Source organism: Myotis nattereri (assembly GCF_964212035.1).
Source record: "Myotis nattereri genome assembly, chromosome: 12".
Classification (NCBI taxonomy): domain Eukaryota; kingdom Metazoa; phylum Chordata; class Mammalia; order Chiroptera; family Vespertilionidae; genus Myotis; species Myotis nattereri.
This window is the reverse complement of record NC_138087.1, coordinates 71,582,161-71,607,040: the sequence shown is the minus strand read 5'-3', so window position 1 is coordinate 71,607,040 and position 24,880 is coordinate 71,582,161. Positions and strand designations below refer to the sequence as shown.

Below are 24,880 nucleotides of genomic sequence, written 5' to 3'. Positions count from 1 at the left end.
AAAATGAGTTCGTGTGTCACCTCTGACACGCATGTCATAGGTTCGCCATCACTGAAATAGACTATGCAGGTCAGTCACCTGGGGCTCTTGTTCAAATTCAGATTCTGAAGCTGTAGGTTTGGGAGGGGTCTGAGATTGTGCATTTTTAATCACCATCTAGGTGAACCACACTTTGAGTAACAAGTAGTTAGACCAGTGATGGCGAACCTTTTGAGCTCGGCATTTCCGCATTTTGAAAAACCCTAACTTAACTCTGGTGCCGTGTCACATATAGAAATTTTTTGATACTTGCAACCATAGTAAAACAAAGACTTATATTTTTGATATTTATTTTTTATATTTAAATGCCATTTAACAAAGAAAAATCAACCAAAAAAATGAGTTCGCGTGTCACCTCTGACACACGTGTCATAGGTTCGCCATCACTGAGTTAGACAGTGAGTAAGGGACTCATTGTTATGTCAGATGCTATACTAGCTGCTTACGTGTGATTAGACTTGGCAAAACTTCTTTTGTGGGGTCAGCATTCAGCAAATATTAACACACATTTAAGGAGATGGCATATTTTGGTTCCTGAGGTAGGCATCCACTGTAGAACTCAGATAAAGAGCCCTCACTTTGGAGTCCAGGGGTCATGGTTCAGATGTCAGCTCCATACTGACTAGCTCCTGACCATGGGTCAGTTGCTTCACTTCTCTGGGAATCAGTGCCTGTCTCATCTGGCTGGGAATGACTGTGATTAGACACAAGAAACACTCAGCAGCTGGCCTAAGGAGACATCATAATGCTCAAGAAATATTGGCTTTATGGTCACTGTTATAATGACAAGTGCAACACAGTGCTCGCCTTCACGAACATTCACTCACAGAGATGAGAGAGAAAAAGGAATGGGACTCAGAGATGTCATTGACTTGCTCAAGGTCACAGAGTTAGTGCAGGCAGAATGAGCCCTGAAACCAAGGGGTCTCACCTTGAAGGCTTCATTTAAGCAGAAGCTCGTAGAATACTTATCAACCTGGGTGTGACTTACTTCCTAAGGGAGAAGTTGCAGCAGAAATATTTACCAGCCCAGAAATCAGAGGCCTTGAATTTGAATCATGCAGTCTCTTTTAAGTAGTTGGAGATCACTGTGGGTAAGTTGCCTCACTTCTGTAGGCATTGGTGTTTCCATCTGGAAAATGAAGGGATTGCAAAAATGACTTTTGAGACTCCTTTCTACTAAATCAGTGATTCATATTACAAGTCACAACAGCGCCCAGGGCAGTAGGAGGCATAGGGTGGAAAAGCCTGTGGGTACTTTGGGCAGCACCCCATTGATTGGGGGATTCCTAAATCAGGAAGCAAAGTGTCCAGCTTGCCTCATGCTCTGGTTTTCCCCTTGCAGGTGGCATCGTCCTGAACCCATCTGTCTATGGCATTCCTGGGCACACCCACACCATGATCCACGAGATCGGGCACAGCCTGGGCCTCTATCACATCTTTCGAGGCATCTCAGAAATACAGTCTTGCAGTGACCCCTGCATGGAGACCGAGCCCTCCTTTGAGACCGGAGACCTCTGCAGTGACACCAACCCAGCCCCAAAATACAAGTTCTGTGGTGACCCAGGGCCAGGAAACGACACCTGTGGCTTTCACAGCTTCTTCGACACTCCTTACAACAACTTCATGAGCTATGCAGGTAGGGCCCCACTCTGGGCGGGATGCCTGGGGCTGGGCAGCAGATAGGGGCTCCAGTCCTGACTCAGCGTATCTTTGAGCAAGCTGCTTACCGCTGCTAACACATCTTCCTGACAATTCCTCATCCCAGGACATCCGGATAATACTCCTTCCGGTGAACATTTCTACTGCAACTTCTTCCTTAGAAAGTATTTCACTCCCGGGCTTATAAGTATTATATGTGCTTCTACTTAAATGAAACCCTCAAGGTCAGACCCCTTGATTTCAATGCTCAGTCTGCCTTCACTAACTCTATGACCTTGAGAACCTCAAGTGTCCATGGGTGATGCTGCATCTGAAAGCCCCTCAGGAAGACGCACGTTGGAAAGCCCGTGGGCTGGTACTCAGGACACCTTGAGTAGAAGCCTGGCTCTGCCACTCACTCACCTGGTGCCTTTCAGCCCATCCCATCTCCTCTCTTTTCTCCAGAAAATGGGTTCTTTAGACTCTGTCTCTAAGGTCCCTTTTTCAGCTATATTTTTCTCAGCTCGTGGTTTTTGAACCTTAAAAACAAAACAAAACAAAACAAAAAAACACCATAAAACTCTCACACCCTCCTTTACTATTTTATTACCAAAAAAAAGGAATGCTTTTAGTTTTGTAATTACATAATGATTACATGAGATCAATATGTCCTTTTTCTAAGCGCACATGTCCTATCAAAACCCTTTAGTAACAGTATTATGGATTTATTCCTTGGGTTCTAGGATGCCCGCACTTCCTTTTAGCACCTGTGAAGACCACCTCTAGCCCTTGTAACATCTTTAGCAAATTAGAACAAGGCATCCTTTCCTCAGAGTATAACAGCCCTCACTGCTGGCCCCTTTAACAAACAGCCCTATGTAAGGCAAGAGCTACAGAATTACACAAATTCTATTATAATATTTAACTTAGGGCCTCTTTCCCCACTAGAACAAGGGAATTCTGTGAAGGCACAGATTGTCTCTAATGCATCACTGTATTCCTAGCACCCAGAACAGGGCCTGCGTGCTTAATAAATTGCTTGTTAGGAAGAAAGGGAGGGAGGGAGCCATGGACACAAGGAAGTGAATAAATCCTCATATAATAGGCCTATAAAATTGATGCTTATCAATAACAGTATTTCTACTTATAGAAAAGGTTATTGTCCATAAAGGACTTTAGAGTAGATGCCATCTTATTTCATTCTCACCAAAAATCTAAGGGTAGGAACTATTCACATTTTACAGATGACAGTTCTGGGATGCACTGAAGTTATGTGCCCCAGGTCATACATCTGACTGCAAGCACATCTTCAATGGTGCCACTCTTCACCAGAGACCCAGATGATGGGAGAGAGGGAAACTGAGAAACCTGGGTGGTTTTCCACCCTGCTCCACAGAGAGGCGTCAGGGACTGCCCTGGGTGGGGCTCTAGGCCTCTATTTCCACTTGAACCAGGGAAGACCTCCAAGTGTGTTTCATTTCTGTTGGCGTTATGCTTTGGATTGCATGTAGAACAATGACTCTGCTGTTAACACACAGTGAGTTAGATGATCCACAGGGGTCTTCCTATTTTCCCATTTGGGCTGATGACCTCTGGGGGTCTCAGGTTCATACAGTCCAAACCTGAGGGCTCGCTAAGACAGCGGTTCTCAACCTGTGGGTCGCGACTCCTTTGGTGGTCGAACGACCCTTTCACAGGGGTTGCCTAAGACCATCCTGCATATCAGATATTTACATTACGATTCATAACAGTAGCAACATTACAGTTATGAAGTAGCAACAAAAATAACTTTATGGTTGGGTCACAACATGAGGAACTGTATTTAAAGGGCCAGAAGGTTGAGAACCACTGCTCTAAGAGATAGTCCCCACCTGGGCACCATAAAGAGTCTTTAGGTTTCGTTCTCTGAAAAGACCAGAGTGCTGGGTATTTCCTCAAAAGCAGATTCCCACTGGGTTCCACTCCCAGCCCAGCGGACATCCCACATCCAGTGCCCTGTCCCCTCACACAGCCCTGCTTACGGTCCATTTCTGCGGCACCTTTCCTCGGCCAGCACAACGCACATGGAAAATAAACAATAACATGAGTTTGGAAGTTTGCCGGCTTCTTAGGAGCCTAGGAGCTGCCACTAGCTATCAGACCCCCATAAACTAAATCTCTTTTTGTTCCCCTTTGTACAGATCTAAAGGGTGATTGATTTACTGTTGTTTTTCTAAAGGAACCCCTCAGCTCAGTGACCCATTAACAGCAGAACTAATTCACTGAGCTACGATAACAAACTTACACCCGCAAAAGCATATTCAAGGCAACCACGAGCTTTGAAATGTTTGTTTTCCTTAGGATCTCTGATAGATGAGGTGACAAAAGCAGCTGGATGAAGTTCAAAATACAGAGCAGGATCAGGTTCTCAGGGCCTGGAGAGCAGGAGAGCGGTGCTGAGGGCCCTTGCAGTCCAGGCGAGAGGGTGGAGCCCCTTGGGGTCAACTTCTTGGAGTCCTGACTTCCCGGTGCTTCTTCCTCAGGCCTGGTCACTAGCAGAGTGAAGAGTCTAGGGCAGCGCCATCTGCAGAACGCTCTGCAGAGAAGGACGTGTTCCGTGTCTGTGCTGCCCAGGATGCTAGCCATTAGTGAGACTGAGGAACTGAATTCTCAGTCTTAAGTAATTGTGGTTCATTTCAGTTGACATAACCATGCCAGGCTACCGTATTGATCGGCACAGGTCTTCACTGATGATTGAGTGTCTATGACAGGCCAGACACTGTGTAAAACACTTCATAGGTTTCTCTCACAGAACTTTCCAAATGACCCGATGAGGTCAGGGCTGTTATTATTGCACCCATTTTACAGATGCAGAGAGTGTGGTTTAGGGAGCGTCGGTAGCTGGCCTGGAGTCACACAGCAAAACCAAGACAAGCTTTTCTCACTGGAAGGTTAGCAATCAGTAATTATCTGGCTGTTTCTGATACTAGGTGAGGCTGAGAGGGTCCCAGTTGCTCAGATCAAGCTGGCACCAGGCAGGTGACAGGGAGAAGCTAGTTGAGCAAAAGGAGAGTAAGGTCATATTGCCCTGGGCAGATAGGAGGGCAGCAGCCTGGACCCTCCTTCCTGAAGATAACAGGCCTAGGGGCCCACCAAGCTCCAGCCCCCCACCCCCCACCCCCCCACCCCGCTCCCAGAGTGTGGTAACCAGCCTTCTCCAACCTATGGGAGCCACTTCTTGTCCCCATCTTCCTCCGTGTCAGGGCCCTTAATGTGCCATATGCTTTGCCCAGCCGCCCATATCTAAAGAATATATCCTGAGGAAATAAATCAGTTGCTGTGTTTAAAGATTTAATCAGAAGAATGGTCTTAGCAAGGTTCATTCTCTGAATATTAATTAGGCATTTACTATCTGCCAGGTGTAGAAGAAAAATGCTTATATGTGTGAAAAATGAGAAACAGCGTACAAGTCCGAAGGGAATGGATTGCTAAAATAAATCACAAGGCATCTGCAGGATGCACACTATGCGGCCACTAGGAGAGTGGCGGGCCGAGTGGTTCAGAGGGTGAAGTTCGGGGCATGGGGCCAGACTAGGATCCTCCATGCACCAGCCTTTGAGCCAAGCAAGTTACTTCTCCTCTCCGAGCCTCGGTTGATTCATGGAGACCACGGAGAATAGTCACCTTGCGTGATAGGTGTCGTCATATAGGTGACAGGCTTCGTATCATAGCTAGTGCTCAGTCCATGACAATTAGTGGGTCATTTATGAGTTATTTAATGTGAAAACAGTCACACAGTCACAGAGTCTTATGTATAGAGTAAGGTGTGTGTGTGCATGTGTGTATATGTTTGTGCTGAGAAATTTACATATTCATATCCATACACCCATACATATACCTGTATACTAAATATTAATTCTGTTATCTCTAGGTAATGAGTTTAGGGTGACATTTATTTCTTTGTAACTCTTTTTTTACCATATGACAAATGTTCTGCAGCGAATGTCTGTAACTTTCATATTCCTTTATTATTATTACTGTCATTATCATTATTGTTAAAACAACACACAGGGAGGGACTTTTACAAAAGGCAGCTCAGTTATCCATGCACTAGACCTGGGTCAGCTTGCTAAATGCCTTCCTCAGCTTTAGGGGGAAGGTGCCCTTATTATTCCCTCTTATCCAGTGGGTGAAAATGAGGCTGGCAGGGATCAGCATTTGCCCACCTTTCCGCAGGAAGTGAAGGAGCTGCGCCCAGGCCCTGCATCTCCGTGCTCGGTGGCTCCCCGCCACAGATGGAAACCAAGTTCCTTAGCAAACCCAGGGCACTCCATCAACATCATGGGACTGGTGCAGGCTCCCAGCAGAATGCCAGCCCCAAATTCCTTTCCACTAGGGGACATGGTGGGGACAGAAGAACAAGATGTGCCTGTTGGTCCTGAGACCAGGGTAAAGTGGCTACAGATATCAGGCGGAGAGGCACGTGGTGGTGGGAAGCTAGACATGAGCGAATTGAGACAGAGCATTTGTGATAAACAGAACCCTTTGGTGCCTCACCCAGGATTCTGATAGCAGCTCCATCTCTAAGTTATGCACCCAAGGCAGACTTTCTTTTCTGACTTCAACTTTAAATTGCAAAGGCATTTCAGTTTCCCTACCAGGTTCTATTTTTCAAATTCTCTTTTTGCTGGCAGACATGGAAATGACTAATTTTTATGTTATAAAAGGTAAATATTCTTCTTTGGGGTTACAAGAAACAAATCAGAGGTGTATAGAGAAAAACTGCATTTCTCCTCCATTCATCTTGACTAATGCTTTGTGTGATTCTGCTCAAAGATGTGCACAACTCCATGGGTTGGGACTAATTTAAATAGCCCTCGTTTATACATCAGGATCCGAGATTTAAAGTTACTTCCTTTATTTGGAAATGATTGATTTGTATTCTGTTCTATGCTCAGGCGTAAGTTACACAGCTGTTTCCTAATTAATAGAGAGATGTGCTATTTCCAATATTTTTACTATGCTAAATAATGCTTTAAAAAGACCTTTATATATATTTCCCCATATATGTTCATGAATATATACCTATTGAATTCCTAAATGTGATATTGCTAGATCAAAGAGGAGGACTATTTTACATTCTGTTTATTTCCTTCTCCAAGTTTTCTAACACATGTATGCACGTGTGTGCATGCACACATACACACACACACACACACAGGCACCCAGTCATGTGGCAGTGAGCATGTACTAAGCATTTGTCATGCTTCTTGGTGCTCTACTCCCCTTAACCCTTAGCCTTAGCTATGTTCTGAGATCAGCACTTAACCACCCACTTTACAGATGGGGAACTGAGGCACTGAGGGCATGAATGACTTGCCTATTTGACTCCAGGTCCCACATGCATTAATATAACTATGCAGATATACTGCCTTAGCCCTCGTGCCCTTCTCCTGCCTCTAGCTTATCCGGTGGCTTTCCCACGGCTTCCAGGATGATTGGCAAAGCTCTTAGTAACAAAGAAAATTGTACCCGATGATCTGGCCCTTCTCAGACTGAGATGTTTGAACTCTGTTCTCCAGGTTGTAGGGAGCCATAGAATGTTTGGTTTCCAAGGAGAAATCAGGACGTGAGAGAGATTTGCGCTAGTCATGCTTTTACAGAACTTGCTAAGGGACATCAGGCTCTTCTGCTTCCTTCAGGTTGTGAAAGACTTCCCCAGGGGCTGAAAAGGAGACTGTCACAAATTACTAAGGAGATCAGAGGCAGCTTCTGTGGATACCCTCCGTGCACCCCTGCCCTTTCCCCAAGCTGGATTCTCAAGGTCACGTCCAACTACCCAGCACCTGCCCAAACTTATTTTCTGTTTGTTTGATAAGAGAAGTGAGCTTATGCTGCAGGATTCCCAGCGGTGGGTTTATTTTAAGATCTGGCGAGCCCGTGCTCCTCCGTCTGGGGCCCAGCTGCGGAAACCCTGACCAGGCGGACACCTCTGGGAAGTGGTGTTTTTGGAAACCAAGCCAAAACAGTGCCTGGCCCTGCCCATAGGGCAGCTGAATAAAGCTGTTGAAGGAAGAGACGGGAGGCAAGCTTCTTCCTTGGGGGCTGAGTCTCGGGTCACCGCCTGCAGTCCACATCTTAGAGAAGGGAGAAGAAGATTGAAGGTCATTGCATCAAAAGACATTTAAGGGATTGTATTCCAGCCCCCTCAGGCTCAGCTCCCATTTATCAAGCACCTGCAGGATGCTTTCCCCACACAAAGTCTCACTTATGCTCAGAAAGAAGTTTTCATATTGATTAGAAGCCTGGCCTTGGAGTCGAGATTGCCTGGGTTCAAATCCCAGACTTGTCTCAAGCTCTGCGATCTTGAAATCGTTGCTTGATTCCTCTCAGTCTCAATCCCCTGTCTGTAAAATGGAGAATATCGTAGTGTTTATTCCAAAAAATAATGGGAGAGCTCAGTGCACTTTGCTTGGCTCATACATGATAAGTGTCCCCATGTCAGTACTGTGCAGAAGCTGTCATTGTCCTCATGTTCCCAGCATGCACACCGTGACTCTGGTCTTGCAGGTCTGTCCCCTGCAGTCCCTCCGATTTCTTCCTCAGCCTTAGCCATGCAGTCTGGTTGACCTCAAGTACCTTCTCCTTCAGAAGCCGCCCTGGCTCACTCTCCTTTCCCAACATGCTGCCTCCTTCTGTTCATTGGTGGTCACATGGCTTCACAGACTTTAGCAGCCTCATAACAACCTTGACCTGTACAACTAACTGACCTTCACTTTAGCACTAGATGGGTAGCTCCTCCAGGGCAGGGGTGTTCCACGTTTCACCTTTCTGTGGCCCTTGGCACAGAGCAGAGAATATGTAATAGATGCTCAGAAGGTTTGCTTGAAGGACTCTCACTCCATCAGTGAATAGCAAAATGAATGAATGAGTGGATCAAAGCATGTGAAGGAAAGAGTGAAGGCACAAGTGAGTGCGTAAAGGAACAAGTGAATGAGTAAACAAACAAGTAAATGAATGAATGAATAAAGACAGTGAATAAATGGTGAGGGAGGGAGCAGATAAGGGAAGGTGTGACATACAGACCAGTGCATTTGGGGCTCAGGGAAAGCAGCTTGTCCTGCCCTTGTCCTTAGCCATGACCTCTGGGCTGTTCCCTGTCCGTCTCAGCTGTGCTTTTTCAGTCCTGTCCACCCTCCCGTTCCTCCTGTTCCCCCTCACCTGTCTCCAGAAGTGATGACTACACTAATTTGTTCACAGACCATTAACTCTTGAGTGCTGGAAGAGGCCGGCTCTGAGTTGGCAAGGGCTGGGGTGCTGGCTCTCAGGCCTCCAGGAGACATCATCCTTCTGCATGCCCGCCTGTGCAGCCAAGTTCTTATCTCACCCTTTGCCCCTTGCAGACGACGACTGCACCGACTCCTTCACGCCCAATCAAGTCGCCAGAATGCACTGCTACCTGGACCTGGTGTACCAGGGCTGGCAGCCCTCCAAGAAGCCGGCGCCGGTCGCCCTGGCTCCCCAGATTGTGGGCCACACGACTGACTCCGTGACGCTGGAGTGGTTTCCACCCATCGATGGCCACTTCTTTGAAAGGTGAGCATGGCCCATGAAGTGTTGATTCCGCTTGCTCTCTCCTGCCAAGAAGAGGGAAACTTGGAAGGGAAGCGAAACTGGGAGGGAGCTTTGGCTGTGTTCTTTGTCTTCGCCTTCAGTCCGTGGGTGCCCCGGCACCTAACACAGTGACTGGTCCATAGAGGCACATGATACATTTGAGGGTCAAGGAATAAATGAATGATGGCTAATATAAATTAATAAATAATAAAACATATTTTACATGAATGGAGTGAATGTTTAGCTTTATTTTAGCATTAAAAACCTGAAACCTTCATTAGAATCGCCTCTGGGATAGAGGTGCTGGTCTCATCTCCAAGAGCTCAGGACTTGAAATTGGCAAACACCTTTGTAGACATGTTATATGTGAAGGTGTGTATAAGTTTATGTGTATATTCATACATTATGTGTGAATACACATGCATATGTATAATGTAGATAGACATGTGCATATATCTCTACCTAGTATGCAATCTTAGACTGTGAGCAGTGTTTCTTTGTAGAATGAAAGGGTAGAATTGTTGGGAGACCAGGAATGATAAGCTGAGGCACAGAATACCTCGTGCTGCTCCTGTCTTTCATTTTCTAGCTGTGTGGCCTTGGGCAAGTCACTCTCCCTCCCTGAGCCGTATTCTGCTCCCCTGAAAAGTGCGTCTCATGAGGCCTCACTGCCTGAGGTGGAGACCCTCTCTCGGAGTGCCTTTCAGCATTGAGACCCACTGAGAACCTCTGGCTTCAGGGACCCGGATTTTAGAGGGTCATGAAAACAGGCTACGATGTTCACATGTTGACATCTGTTTTGGAACTTAGCTATAATTTAGGACAGATTAGTATATCACAGCTCACCCCCGCCCCCTAGATGATCTTGGGGATGTTTAGCCAATTATGATGATAGCCTGGATGATGTGGGAAACAATAACCAGCTAATCATTAATTCCTATTACTCTGTGGTTGTGGTGACCTATCCAGTGCTTATTCTGTGTCGGATTCTGTACTGAATTCTTTGTATACAGTGTCTCATTCTATCTTCCCAGCCACTCTGTAAAAGAGAGATCATCTTCCCTATCTGCCAGGCAAGAAGGGAACTGGAGGTTAAAGAAGCTGGGAGATTTGACCAGAAGCCCATAGAAGGTGGTAGGAGTTGGAGTCCGGCTCCCATTTGACAGTGCCTGGTCTCAGACTCCCATGTGTGTTAATTAAATCCTTACAAAGCCCAAATTATAAAGGAGGTAGGGGTGTGTGTGTGTGTGTGTGTGTGTGTGTGTGTGTGCATTGTGTGTGTATGTATATAAAAAATATATTAGATTATGGCACCACATTAAATTGGGGCTCTAATTTTCCATCCTGCCATCAGTCCCTGAATCTAGACCCTTCATTCAGCAGTGGGGGGATGTGACCACGGGGGAGGAAAGGCACCCCCTATCCTCTGCAGAAACCCCTCCCCTCCCCCCGCCACCCTCACTGGGAGCTCAGTACTGGGTTTGGGAAACCTCATGTGACACTTCAGAGCAGGCTTTCCAGCAGCCCATGGATTTATTTATTTTTTCTGTGGCAATGAGAAGTATCAGGCTTTTGGTCCAGCCTTGGCCTCACTTCCACTTAAAAATGGAAGTTTTGTAAATGAAGCTTCCTGTGTATGTATTCAATTTGTATTTCATAAAGCAGTTATTGTCCATTAAATAAATACCATCTGATTGTTGGAAACCTATTGGAGGGTTAATTGTTGTGTAATGAGATATGGCTCTATTTCACAGTGCCCTCCGCTTCAATCAATATGTTTTTAATAACCAATAGTCAGTTGGTACTTGAGGCTCATACAATAGCTATTCTGTTCAGTCTAAGATTTCATAACGGAGTTATCATATGTTAAATTAAAACTGACATTTTAGAAACATGTCTAATTAGGGTTAACAGCTACGTAGATCATAGTCTATGGCTGAAGGAAGTCAGTCCACAGTTCAATAAATTGTTGTAAAGAAATGGAACTATGTATGTCACTTTCTCATACACACAGTTTATATTCCAAAAATTGGCTTAGTTTGAAATACACAGTCTTTGATGTCAGGTTGTGTGTGTTCCGTCCCAGCCTTACCACTCGTGTCTGTGGGCCCTTGGTCAAGCGATCGCACCTCTCAGATTCTCTCTGGCCCTCTGATTTTCCATAAGAAGGTGCTAATCATGCCCTCTTCACCTGGCATTTTGGAGGAATTTCAACAAGATGACCTCTGTGATATGCCCAGCACACACATTCTATGTTCAACAAATAGCAGCTCTCATATTGTACGAAGTTTTTCAGAGCTGCTTAGCTACTTGAAATGTTCTTTCCCTGCACCATCTCTGGTGTTTTCCACTACATCCATCAATGCCAACCTCTCGCCCCTGGCCATCCTCATGTCCTCCTGCTGTTCCTCACATCTGTGGTCTCAGAGAATACAAGTGCTTTCCTTAAAACAACATGTTCAGATCCTCCCACAGCCTGTGTCCTCACACATGGGCAACTGAATAAATAATTCAAGGCCACCCCCCAGCTTTCCTAACTTCTTTATTTCTATCTGTCTTGCAAACATGTGTTGACTGGCTGGTTTCAGTTATCTGAACAATTGGCTGTGGCGTATTAGGAAAGCACTGAACTGGGAACCAGGAGATCGGGGTCTGAAGGCTTTGAGATCTTATCCATGCCCTCTTCCTCAGCCTGTGTTCCAATCTTGAAGCCGAAGGGTACTAGCCTTTCTCACCAGCATTCTTCTCCCAAATCCCAGAACAGAGACAGTCACTTGAGTGACTATTTTCTCAAATCTCCCAAGGATGTGGCATGGCTAGTACCATTCTAGATGCACAAGAGAGAAGTTACTCCATTATGTACAGTGGATGCCTGAGTGAATCACTGTCCAAATAGGACTTTATATAGTAATGGAAATACTCTATAACCTGCCCTGTTGATATGGTAGCCATTAGCCAACTGTGACTATGGAGCACTTGAAATGTGATGGCACGTGGGATAGAGGAACTGGGTTTCTAAATTTGTTAAATTTTAATTTGTTTAAATGTAAATAGCCACATGTAGCTGGTGGCTGCCATATTGGACAGCACAGACTTGGAGCTTAAGCACTGACTCTCAAGGTACCCAGATATGAAAGAGGATCTCTTTCAGCATTAGTGTCCTATATTTCTATGATTTCAGTGTGTGTGTGTGTGTGTGTGTGTGTGTGTGTGTGTATCTGTAGACACAGATATATGAAAATCAAATAAATGCCAAAGGTAAGAAACACACATATACACTCCCTGGATGAATAGGACACTGCCTGATTTTGGTAAAGGCCACAAAAACTCTGTGGCTTTCCAAGCTATGGCCTTAGGATGATTACGTTGTACTCATGAACCTTAGTTTCCTAATCTGTAAAATGGGAACATTACATCTAATATCCTGATCCTTCGGTGGCCAGTGTCTAGGACTTGTACAGCACTAGCCATCAGATGCTGTTCAATTACATCCACTGAATGTATAGGTTAAACAATGAATGAACATGTGAATCAATGGTTGAATATGAAGGAATATACTTCATGGAGCTCTGTGAAAACAAGGCACATTGCTGTCGGGTATATGATGGTTTATTCATCATCGAAGTATTTATTGGAAACGTAGGATGTGCCAAAAACTCAACGAAGTGTAGGTGACTATATAAATATGATCCAGAAAAAAAATGAAGAAACAGAAAGAAAGGCTCATTGGCCATTTAAGTCAGTGTGGTGCCTGAGTGTAGTACCTGATTCCATCCCAGGACATTTGTAATCTCATTGTCATCAGAGGCATTCATGTGACGCAGAGCTGCTCTGCATGAACTGTGGTCACTGTAACGGAACTCTGCCCCCTCCATAGTGGTGCTGAGCAAGTCTCTCTCTCTTCAGTCCTCATTTGTTTCCTATAAGTTTATTTGTATAAGTGTTATTATTGCTAGTCCACATTCAGAATATATAGAAAATTCAGAAAACCAGAAGGAATAAAAATAGGGGATCATCCTGTGTTCCACCACCTGGAAATTACTTCCAGTAATATCTTGTCATGTTAAGGTTATTTGAACATTGAAATGCTGGCTATAAATTCAGTTTTGAATATGACTTCAGTTGGCTTTAGATTCAGCTTGGAATATGCCTTTTTCACTTAACATTATAGTTTACATTTTCCATGAAATTTCATCATCTTTATAAATATTTTTTGAATAACTACTTACCATTTCATTGAACAAATTAACCTTAGGTTATTTAATCATTTTCCTATCTCTGAATATTTAGTGTGCTTTTAAACTTCCTATGACTGTATAAAAATATAACCTATATGTATGGTTTTAAAACCATACATATGTATGTATAAAAAAACCTATATGTATGGTTTTATATTTTCAATGATGAAGCTGAGGATGTAAATTCTGAAATTTGAAGAACTTGGCTACGTTAGTCAGGAATCTTAGCAACATGTCTGAATGACTAGTATTTACCCATCCACCCATCTATCCATCCAACCACCCAACTACACTTGATGACGACTATATAAACAGATAAGCAGGGGCATGGCTTGCTCAGATTTAGGTTTGGGGGTGAGCTCCCTGACATCTGTGGGGAGGAGGAATGGGGAGCACCAGCAAACAGCTTCCACAGCACGCTTTTCCATACCATGTGAGCTCAGAGGCTACAGAGCTTCCCTGTGAAGGGAAACCCTAAGGCTCCCCCATTGTGTTCTTGCAGGAAGCCAAAGGAAGGACCTTCTAGGAATGACCAAAGAGCTATTGGCAGGATCATTGCATTTTGACAAATAATGGATCGGGCTGGCACATTTCTTGGCATCATTCCCTTTCCAGTTCCTTTGCAGTGGTCGCTCAGATTTGTGGAGTTTTGGGTCCACCCTAGTACATGAGGGCTCATCTCTCTCCCTTCCTGGCAACTGCCTCTGAAACATTTGCCAAGTCTGGAGAAAAAGTAGGATCCCAGAGGCTGTTGTGGCTAAAGGGAATTTGGATCCAGATACAAGACAGTAGACAGTAGGGGAAGCCATCATCATATTCCACTTCTGGGGCGGATCCTTCTGAGGGATTGGCTTGCCCCTTGGAAAGCTGCTAAAAGGAATGAGATGGCATGGCAAGGAAACTGCTTGTGAGTGTTTAACCAAGGAGTGACTCATCCATTCCCAGAATGTCAGGGCTGGAAGGTTCTCTGATTATCTTCTAGTTCAGTCCACTCATTTTTCAGACAGAGGAACTAAACCATGCCTTCTTCCTATTTAATATCTGGGACGCAGGATGGTGCCTGGCACATGGTAGGTACCTGATAAATATTGGTAAGAGGATAAAATTTGAAGTCAAACGGGGCAACCGATTTTCTCACAACTACACATCAGGTTCTCAGTGGAGGTTTGGATGGCTGATGGAATTACGACTCTGCAGATCGTGAGTGTGTCTTTGGCCTGTTGAACCTGTGCTGCTTGAAGTTAAAGAAGTGTATCTATCATCAGAATGGAAACCACTTAGGCCCCTACAAGGTCCTTGTGGGGCAATAGGGAGGAATTTCAGTTACAGTCATATCCTGGAAGCTTTGGCATACATAGTCAGGAAAGGGGGTAACGTAGAGTAGTTGTGTCCTCCATTGCCTTTGGCCTAGGGGAGTCAGGGGCTTATTCAACTGTTCCTAAGTCAGTGCATTTTCCTTCTCTCCTTGGCCTCCTAGAGAATTGGGATCAGCATGTGACCTTTGCCTGGAAGGGAGGATCCTGGTGCAGTATGCCTTCAACGCCTCCTCCCCGATGCCCTGTGGCCCATCCGGACACTGGAGTCCCCGGGAAGCAGAAGGTGAGCCAGCCTGGAAGCTCACTGACAGGTTGGGTGTGAGAAGAACAACTCTTTTGGTCCATCTGGAGTGTTATGATTCCAATGATCTTTTCTACATACCATCTCCTTGGATCTTAGATTGCCCTGCAAGGCCAGTATTTTTAAGTAGTAACATGTTTGTCCTTTTTTTCCAGCTTGATTGAGATGCAATTGACATAAAACATTGTGTAAGTTTCAGGTGTATGGCATGATTTGATACATGTATATTACAAAGTTGGTTAACGCATGCATCACCTCACCTACTTTACCTTTTATGGTGCCAGAACATTGAAGAGCTACTCTCAACAACAGTAGAGTATCGCTAACTGTAGTCACCATGCTGCAGAGGAGAACCTCAGAACCTTTTCATTTTCCAACTGGAAGTTCATACCCTTTGCCCAACATGAAGGCCAATGTACATGCCTTCATTTAGCACACGTCCTTTGAGTATCTGACTTTCCCTACGTATATCATCCCCCTTTACATATAAGGAAACAAAGGCACTGAGATATTAAATAAGTGCCAAGGCCACACACCTGACAAAGACATACATGTATGCGTCTATATTTACCTCCAGACTCTGACAGGCTGCAGGTACACAGATAAGGTCACCTGAGGATCAATACACACGTGGGGGCTTCAAGACATCAGTATCTTTGATTCTTTCTTTCTTCTTGGAATATCCAGGGCACTATCACATGTGTCATGACTTTTCCTTTCAGTTTCCCCTTTTTGGGATCCATTGATCTGCAAGACCCTTGAGGGAAGCATCTCATGGTTGCCCTGTTATGGGCTCCACCCATGACCAGACCCTTCCCTGCTTAGGGGGAGTCTCCCAAGCCTCCCAGTGGCTAGTGATCTCTCTGTTCCTACAGTATCCTTCGCTGCCAGATTAGCTTGGTTTTCCATAAAAATTAAGAGTGCCTTTTGCTCAATGTTTTGTTACACTGTGTCTCTGAAGCAAGGCTGCTTGGAACTGAGACTCTGGGACTATTGTCTATTCCATTTCCTTCTGCTGTATCTGTTGCCTAGGGCTCAGCTCTAGTTGCTAAAGCCAGGCTGAGAGACAGGGACCCGCTATTCTCTTCTCAGGCAGTGCCTCAGCCTCCCTCACAGACTTACACTGAGAACACCCCCACACCCAGTCCCCTTGCTCCAATCAGGTCAGCTCAGGCCAGCAGTCCCTGGGTGGGGACACCCATCCCTCAGAGGGAGCAGAATCTGGTTCCTCATTGAGGTTCAGTGAGAACGCCTCTGTCTTCCTCTATATTTTTAGAAAGAAGGTTGAAAAGAAAAGGGCAGAGGGATCAGAGAGGCAAGTGAAGGAGAAAAATGACAACACTACACTTAATCTTCTGAAGTAGTTTAAAATAAAAACGAGAGTCGAACTCGGGAACTCTAAACAAGCCCATCTGGAATGTGAAGCGAGAGGGATTCTGGAGAAACCCTCAGCTCACCCTCGCGGAGTCACAGGCCCTCAGGCTTGGAAGGGATGCTCGGGGGTCACCCAGCGGGGTTCTCACCCGGTGCAGGAAGCCCTGGCGCCCTCCCTCATGGAGGCTGTCCTCACACCAGGCTGTCCTTGCACCAGTATTTCTTGGCCTTCCTGTTCTAGCTCCATTTGTTAGAAAGTCCTTCCTGAAATGGGCAGTCGGGACTTTTCCCCCAAACCTAAGCCATGTTGGGTTCTCACAGGAGAAAGTGTATGTCTCTGGCCAGACAGCACTTTCTGTGCCCACAGAGAGTAAACCAGTCTCATCTATAACCATGGGAGGGCCTGTATGCCAGGCTCTGGGCGGGCACGTGGGCAAAGCTGAGCCAACCGTAATAGCGGAGAGTCAGAGAAGTAGATGGACAAATACCATCCGGGGTGATGAGACCTGTGCTAATAGAAGTAGGGAGCACTCGGGGGGTGGGGGGGCAGGAAAAAGGGGAGCTCCCCCAGAACCGGAGACTCAGGCTTCCTGGGAAATGTCACCGTGCCAGCAAGCATGGTGCATTGGAGAATGTGAAAGACATTTGGTATCCTTGAATCCATGGTTTCCACCTGGGATCTGAAGGTCTTAGGTCATTAGGGTTCCTCAAAGTCCACAATGATTTTCATAATAATACATGACATGGTTTACCTTTTTCACTCTCACTCTCTCCTGAGAGTGTTGTAGCGCTTCCCGGCAGCTCCGTGGAATGTGATGTTATTACTGCTCTGATAGCCCGTGGAACACATGCTTGTGTGTTCTTTAAAGTTTCTCAGCTTTAATTGATGGTACGGTAACTGCTAACGGACATGACCCACCTGAATGAGAGCTCCGCAGTGAGGCTAGAAGAGCTTAAATGGATTTGGAACGCAAAGAGCAAGGTGTGGAGTGGGGAGAGGTGGGGCTGGGTGAGGTATATACCGACCGGAAGAGGAGTGGTTCCGGTTTATGCCGAGGGCAGGAAGGAGACACCACGTGCCTTGGCAAGGGTCTGGAATCCAGTGAGATGCACACTGGGTTCCTCTGGAGCAGAGAGTGGGGTCCTGGGGAGCATGCTGGAGGAAAGGGAACGGCCCATGGGTGGTGCAGGAATCCAGGAGAAGTGCGGTGGTGGCCGGATGAGGTCGGTGGCAGGGAGAATGGAGAGAGGTCAGTAAGAGATGTTTGGGAGGAAGGGTCAGCAAGACTCTTTCCTGCCACTTCTTTGGCTAAAATCATCTTGATTTGTTCTACCACTTGTGTGAATGAAATAATTTCCAGACATCCCCACACACCTCCATATAGCCCAACTGTCGATTGGTTCCAGCTGTTCTTGGTTTTTCTCTGACCCTCTTAAAGCCTGACATGCAGAAATGGGTTCACTGGAAACATCGAGCCCCCTGGTTCCCTGAGCTGACTTTGGCCTGCAAGGAACCCCAGCAACCTCAGGTTTCCTTCAGGATACGTAAATCCAGTGCAGGTAGGCCAGGGAAAGACACTGTGCTTTTTTTAGAGCATCCCATCACAGGCTCTGTGATCCTTTGGCTCAGACTCTTTTTAATATCCTTGAAGAAATAAACTTTTCCATGAGCCAAACTCTGTAATTTATTTCTCAACTCATTTTCATCCTATTTATCTTTGCGTGTTTAAGTTTGTGGACTTCCCAAACTAACAGAAAACTCTGAAACCCATGAGCGATGCCAGCCGTATCTTTGGGATTGGGGAAAGAGCAGGGGGTCAGAGTGGAGCGGGGTAGAGGACTGACCTTGGCTCCAGCCTGTCCATCAACATGCTCTGTGCCCGTGAGTGAGCCACGGAGCTTCGTTGGAGATAGCGTCCTATCCACAGAATGAATGTCCTTTCCAGCTCCAGCATTCCAAGCAGTTGTAATTCATTTATTTTAAATCCATATGAGCAAGACAGAAGGTTCCTCATTTAAACATATTTATTGACTATCTAACGTGTTATCAACTCCATTCTTTGAACTTCAGGTAAATACAGTCACAGGAATTCTTGCCTTTGCCCACAGAAAGTGGTTGTAGTCGAAAGAAACCCCATTTTCCTATCTCTTTAGTAAAAACTATATTTCACAGATAAATTTTTTCTGAGGTATTCAAGACCACACTACATTTATAGCCCAGGAGTTAACTAGCCAGATCTGACGGCCTGAAATCCCATTAAGATCACTTACGCAAGCGTATAATACATTACAAGCCTTGGGTTTTCTATGAGAGATTAACACATGGCACTGTTTTCTTTTCTTTTTATTTGCATGAGTCTTTCCCCCTTTTTCTGCCTAGAATATTTCAGGTGCACTGAAGTATTCATCTGGAAAAAACTTGGCTCCAAGTTTTTATAACCATATTTGTGTCAACAGCTGCAGTGTATATGCACATAAATATAGAATAGATGTCTGTATAGATCTTCATAAGTGTAAATTTAAATCAGCATAACTATGTATAAATATAATTTACACACATATTTGGCCTCACTCCTAGTGGCCAGCTTATATAAACATGTGACTTTTCATTTAGCCACCATATACATAAAAGGCTATATATTAATAATGAAGTAACGGTACCTTTGTGCTTTTCTCCCTCCCCCTCCCCCTTTCCCTCTCTCCCTCTATTCCTCCCTCCCTCCTATCCTTTCTTCATTCCTTAGTTTCTTTCCTTGTCTCAGCTTTTCTCCCTGCCTCACCACCATACATGCAATCAACTTTCCCATCTGTGTGCACTTTTCTCCTTAGGACTCAGGTTTTTCCTCATTTGCTGTGATGTTCTCTTTCTCCAAGGCACAGCTATGCATTCATTGCTGCTTTAGTACAGACGTCTGCTAACTGACCACTAGACTGAAAGCTCCATGAGGGCAGAGACCATTTCTTTAGAAATCTGCTTTCTCTGGGACTAGCCAACCCTGACACAAACCAGGCTCTCAACAATTAATCTTTGAATACTTGGATGGATGAATGGATGGATGGATGGATGGATGGATGGATGAATGGATAGATGGATGGATGGATGGATAGATGGGTGGATGGATAGATGGATGGATGTGTGGATGGTGGGTAAACGGGTGGATGGATGGGTGAAAAATGGATAAATAGTATCTATCTCTAAAGAGTGGTTTTCCCAAAAGACAACTTTCATATGTTTGATTAAAATCCTTCAGTAGCTCCCATCTCTCTCAATATGAAGTCCATCCCCTTAAAGTGAAATGTGAGACCCTTCGTCACCTGGATTCTACTTACTTTGCCAGCCTGACCACTTGCTGCTCTCCTGTTGCTCTCAAAACCATAGTCATCTGGACGCACATTCTCTATCCACTGTTCTCTTGGTTTGGAATGCTGCCCCATCTTGAGCTTTTCCTTGTTAATTCCTCCTTACTTGTGAGAACAGAGCTAATTATATATATACTAGAGGCCCAGTGCACAAAAATTTGTGCACTCGCGGGGGAGAGGGGATCCCTCAGCCTGGCCTGTGCCCTCTTGCAGTCTGGGACCCCTCGGGAGATAATGACCTGCTGGCTTAGGCCTGCTCCCGAGTGGCAGAGGGCAGGCCCAAGCCTTAGGTGCAGCCCCTGGTCGGGCTCAGAGCAGGGCCGATTGGGGAGTTGGGGCGCCGCCCCCTGTCATGCACAGAGCAGGGCAGATCAGGAGGTTGCGATGCCACCCCTAGTCACGCTCAGGGTAGGGCCGATTGGGAGGTTGGGGCACCACCCCGTCACACTCAAGGCAGGGTCGATAGGGAGGTTGCGGCGCCACACCCTGTCACGCACAGAGCAGGGCCGATCAGGGGGTTGGGGTGCTGCCCCCTATCACGCACCAAGCAGGGCACATCAGGGGGGTTGGGGCTCCGTACCCTGTCACACACAGAGCAGGGCCCATCAGGGGGTTGGGGAGCTCCCCCCTGCTATGCACAGAGCAGGGCCGATCAGGAGGTTGAGGAGCTCGCCCCTGTCAATCACAGAGCAGGGCCGATAGGGGAGTTGGGGCACCGCCCCCTGTCATACATAGAGCAGGGGGGATCAGGGGGTTGGGGTGCTGCCACTGTCACACTCAGGGCAGGGCCAATGGGGGCGGGGGGTTGGGGTGCCGTCACTGTCACACTCAAGGCAGGGTCGATGGGGGGGGCAGGTTGGGGCGCTGCACCCTGTCATACACAGAGCCGCAGGGCTATCAGGGGGTTGGGGAGCTCCCCCCTGTCACGCACAGAGCAGGGCTGATCAGGGGGTTGAGGAGCTCCCCCCTGTCACAAACAGAGCAGGTTGGATAGGGAGGTTGTGGCCCCGCCCCCTGTCACACACAGAGCCGCAGGGCGATCAGGGGTTTGGGCGCTGCCCCCTGACACGCTGATCCTGGTGCTGGGAGGCATATTACCCTTTTACTATATAGAATAGAAGCCTGGTGCACGGGTGGGGGCCGGCTGGTTTGCCCTGAAGGGTGTCCTGGATCAGGGTGGGGGTCCCACTTGGGTGCCTGGCCAGCCTGGGTGAGGGGATGATGGCTTTTTGCATCTGGTCACACACCCTTTAGGGTGGGGGTCCCCACTGGGGTGCCTGGCCAGCCTGGGTGAGGGGCTGAGGGCTGTTTTCAGGCTGGCAGGTGACTGAAGCTCCCAACCTGTCCTTTTTTCCTTTTTTTTTTTTATTCTTGGCCAGCTTTAGCTCTGAGGCTCGGCTCCAGCTATGAGACCTCCGCTGCTGAAAGCAGGTTTCTTGCCTTTGTTTACCTTCTGTGTTTGAAACAATGTTGCGGTCCTGCTGGATGAAGCCCGGGTTTTGTTTAGCTTCTATATTTATTACAATGTTGCTTAGAGTGCAGTTGAGAGGCCAGCAAGGCAGGCTGGGAAGCTTGACTTCCTCTGTCACTGAAACAAGCAAGCCTCCCTGGCTGTCAGCCACCATCTTGGCTGGCAGTTATTTGCATATCGCCCTGATTAGCCAATGGGAAGGGTAGTGGTCGTACGCTAATTACCATGTCTCTCTTTCCTTAGATAGGATATGCGCGTGCGCGCATGCATCTATTAAATATTTGATCCCGTTTGAGTTTCACAGAAACCCTGTGAGGTAGTATTACAGTAGGTGACACAATGTGAAGCTGGATAGCTGATATTTTAACCCAGTTTTCATGGTTTCAAAGCTTGGCATGTTGCCCAGACTGACAGTTATCACAGAATATTCTACTCCCCATCAGGGAATTACTTAACCATCGGAGTCTCAGTTTCCTCTTCTTTAAAATGAGTTTCATAAGACCTGCATCATACACTTATTGCCAGGATGAAAAGAGCTGAGGCATGTAACGTGCTTGGCACCATTCCTGGCACATACAAGGTGATCAAGTCATGAAGCATGGTGTTATCAAAGGGATTGCTGCTTTGGTGATGGGTTGGACTCAGGGACACTTGAGGCTCTTTTTGACTTCTAAAAGTTTGTCTCTGATAACTAGACAAGCAGAAACCTTGCTAAGATTTCTATTTCTAACACACTTGGGCATAATAAATGACCAGGCTCACCTTTCTGTCCTTTGGAAAAGCATTTGGCCCCTCTGTTGATTAACAAGAAACCAGAGAGAAAGCCTGAGCCAAACAGATTTGTCATCTTTGCTCTCCTGTGGCTCCCCACCACTGACAGTGGTTTTCTCATAGGAAGGGAGAAAGACTGCTCCATCCCTTGCCAATTCCAGGAGAAAGCCCATGGAGTGAGTGGAATGTGCACCTGGCACTCACCTCCCGCAGCAGGCTCCTATAGTCCATGGGCATTCACTTCTTCCTTAACTTTACCAAGAGAGAAGATTCTTTCTGTAACATATATGTACTGAGTATTCACTATGTTCACAATCTTTGGACCAGGCCCTGTTTTAAGCAAAGGCTGTATTGTATTGAATGAAACAGAGCTACAAAAATGATAAGAATCCTGCAGGATTTTGGTGATGAGCAGGTGAATTAATTAATGTCTGTGGAATGTGCTTCATATATATATATTAAAATGCTACCCTCAATAAAGCTTTTTGAATGAATAAGTGACATATGAGTGCCAACAACCCACAAAGTCAAGAGAATCAGGAACTCAGTGGGATGGAGTGGAGATGGCAAGAAAGGCTTCAGCGTAGGTGGTGCCTTTGACGTAAATGACTGATTGCTTCTAGCCAGCACTTGCTGCTACAGATGAATGAACCTAGCCAAGGAAGAGTGGAAGAAATCTTAGAGCTGTGTCCATCTCTCCTTGCTCTCATGTGTTATATTTAAAAAGGTTTTTCTGCATTTTCCTTGTTCCCGTCTTTCTGCTCTTTTTCTCTTCTCTTCTCCATTCCCACCTGGTGTTTTCTCTCTTCTCTCTTGGTGGCAAGACACAAGGAGATTGAAGGCATGTACAGCCTTCACTGGAATGGCTTCTCCACCCCAGATGACTTTCTGTTTTTCATATCGCGATGATTCCTCTTACGCTGTAACAGCATCCCCACCCTCCACCAACCACTGATGCTAAAGGGAGGAAAATGTGACAGAACAGCTTAAAGTCCTCCATCCTACCCTCACTAACTGATCTATATCTCTTGCTACACTCCTTAAACAAATTAGAGCCAATCACTACATTTTGAGCCCTGATTGCTATTCTCAGCTGAGTAAAGGAGAGCTCTGTGAGGGTCTAGGACTAATGATCTCAGTGGAGAAAAATTCAGAAGTCGATGCAGTCTGAGATCACTGGGGATGAGGCATTGTCTCCAAGAGGAAAGAGCAGAAGAATCCCTCCTTCCTTCTCCTAGCTCCTCACCCAGCCCTCCCCTTTTTGAATCAGACTGGTCAGAGCATGGAGAAGCTCAGTGGTATGGGATGACCTCATATAGAGAAGGGGAGGAGGAGAGATAAGATGGCTCCAGGGATGCCTTCCAGCTCTGTCATTTATGGTTCTAGACAGTTTCCTCCCAGAATCCTCAGTCCAAGAGACAGAAGCTATCTGCACTCATCTCTTTGCTGAAGGTTTCTGGCCCTTCTGTCACACTAAGCAGCTTGCATCAAAGGCAACACCATGAGGAACCTAGTTTATTTTAGTGCCCCCTGCATCCAGTAGTGAAAACAATAAATATGAACTTCCAGAAGAGCCAACACCTGCTTCAAGTGCTGACCTTTACACTTTAAGCTGTGATACTAGGGTCATCTCACTCTAGATCTGCTCACCTCTGAAATGAGTTAAACAAGTTTATGGGACGTAGTAGGTGTTTGATAAATATGTGTCCCTTTCTTCTTTCCATCCTAGCCACAAAGCCTACATGTGGCAGATTAGGAAGGAAACTTTGGGCATTAATTAAATAGTACAACACTTACTTGAATATAGCCTTGACCAAGTGTCTGGTGATGCACGTAAGATCTCTGTGGCAGTCATGGGGATGAGCTGGACGCGAGACAGACAGCTGATTCACCAAAACACTGAGAATCTTCCCTTTCTTTTTCCCTCCATCTGAGTTCTAGTCAGGCCAACCTCTTCTGAGGTCTGCAGGAAACTCCAAGGATCAGACTGAAGGTCTGTCAAAAACTCATATCCTCATCTCTTCTCCATAGGCCATCCAGATGTTGAACAACCCTGTAAGTCCAGTGTCCGCACCTGGAGCCCCAATTCAGCTGTCAACCCCCACACGGTCCCGCCAGCCTGCCCTGAGCCACAAGGCTGCTACCTTGAACTGGAATTTCACTATCCTTTGGTTCCTGAGTCTCTGACGGTCTGGGTGACCTTTGTCTCCACTGACTGGGACTCCAGTGGGGCTGTCAATGACATCAAACTGTTGACAACCACGGGGAAGAACATCTCCCTTGGCCCTCAGAACGTATTCTGCGATGTTCCACTGACCATCAAACTCCGGGATGTGGGCGAGGAGGTATATGGCATTCAGATCTACACGTTGGATGAGCACCTGGAGATTGATGCCGCCATGTTGACCTCCATTGCAGACAGCCCCCTCTGCCTAGCATGTAAGCCCCTGCAGTACAAAGTGGTCCGGGACCCTCCTCTCCAGGTGGACGTGGCCTCCATCCTGCATCTCAATAGAAGATTCACAGACATGTAAGTGCACTTTCTGGATAAGGAGAGGACCAAGTGGGTGGGGTGTGGAAGGAAAAAAGGAGAGTCGGAGAGGCCTGGATTAAAAGAAGGCTCATCTCAGCCAGACTCACTTCTAGGGCTTTATAATGCGGCATTGTGTATAGAACTGTCTTAACAAGGCAGAACTGATACGGTGGGAAGAGCAAGGATAAGGAACGAGGAGACTTGGATTTTGCTGATAGCTCCAAGTGTGACTCTAAGCATCCC

General features: G+C 46.3%; 1 protein-coding gene across 1 annotated transcript in view; it reads left to right on the top strand.

Moving 5' to 3' along the window:
• Positions 1 to 24,880, top strand: part of PAPPA (pappalysin 1) — a gene marked incomplete at its 3' end in the record, with an annotated part of 213,316 nt that overhangs the window by 57,480 nt on the left and 130,956 nt on the right. Inside the window, exons 4-7 of the mRNA XM_081102850.1 lie at positions 1,385 to 1,678; positions 9,063 to 9,255; positions 14,989 to 15,110; positions 24,136 to 24,634. Coding sequence (XP_080958976.1) covers positions 1,385 to 1,678; positions 9,063 to 9,255; positions 14,989 to 15,110; positions 24,136 to 24,634 — 1,108 coding nt within the window. The remainder of the gene's footprint in view (positions 1 to 1,384; positions 1,679 to 9,062; positions 9,256 to 14,988; positions 15,111 to 24,135; positions 24,635 to 24,880) is intronic.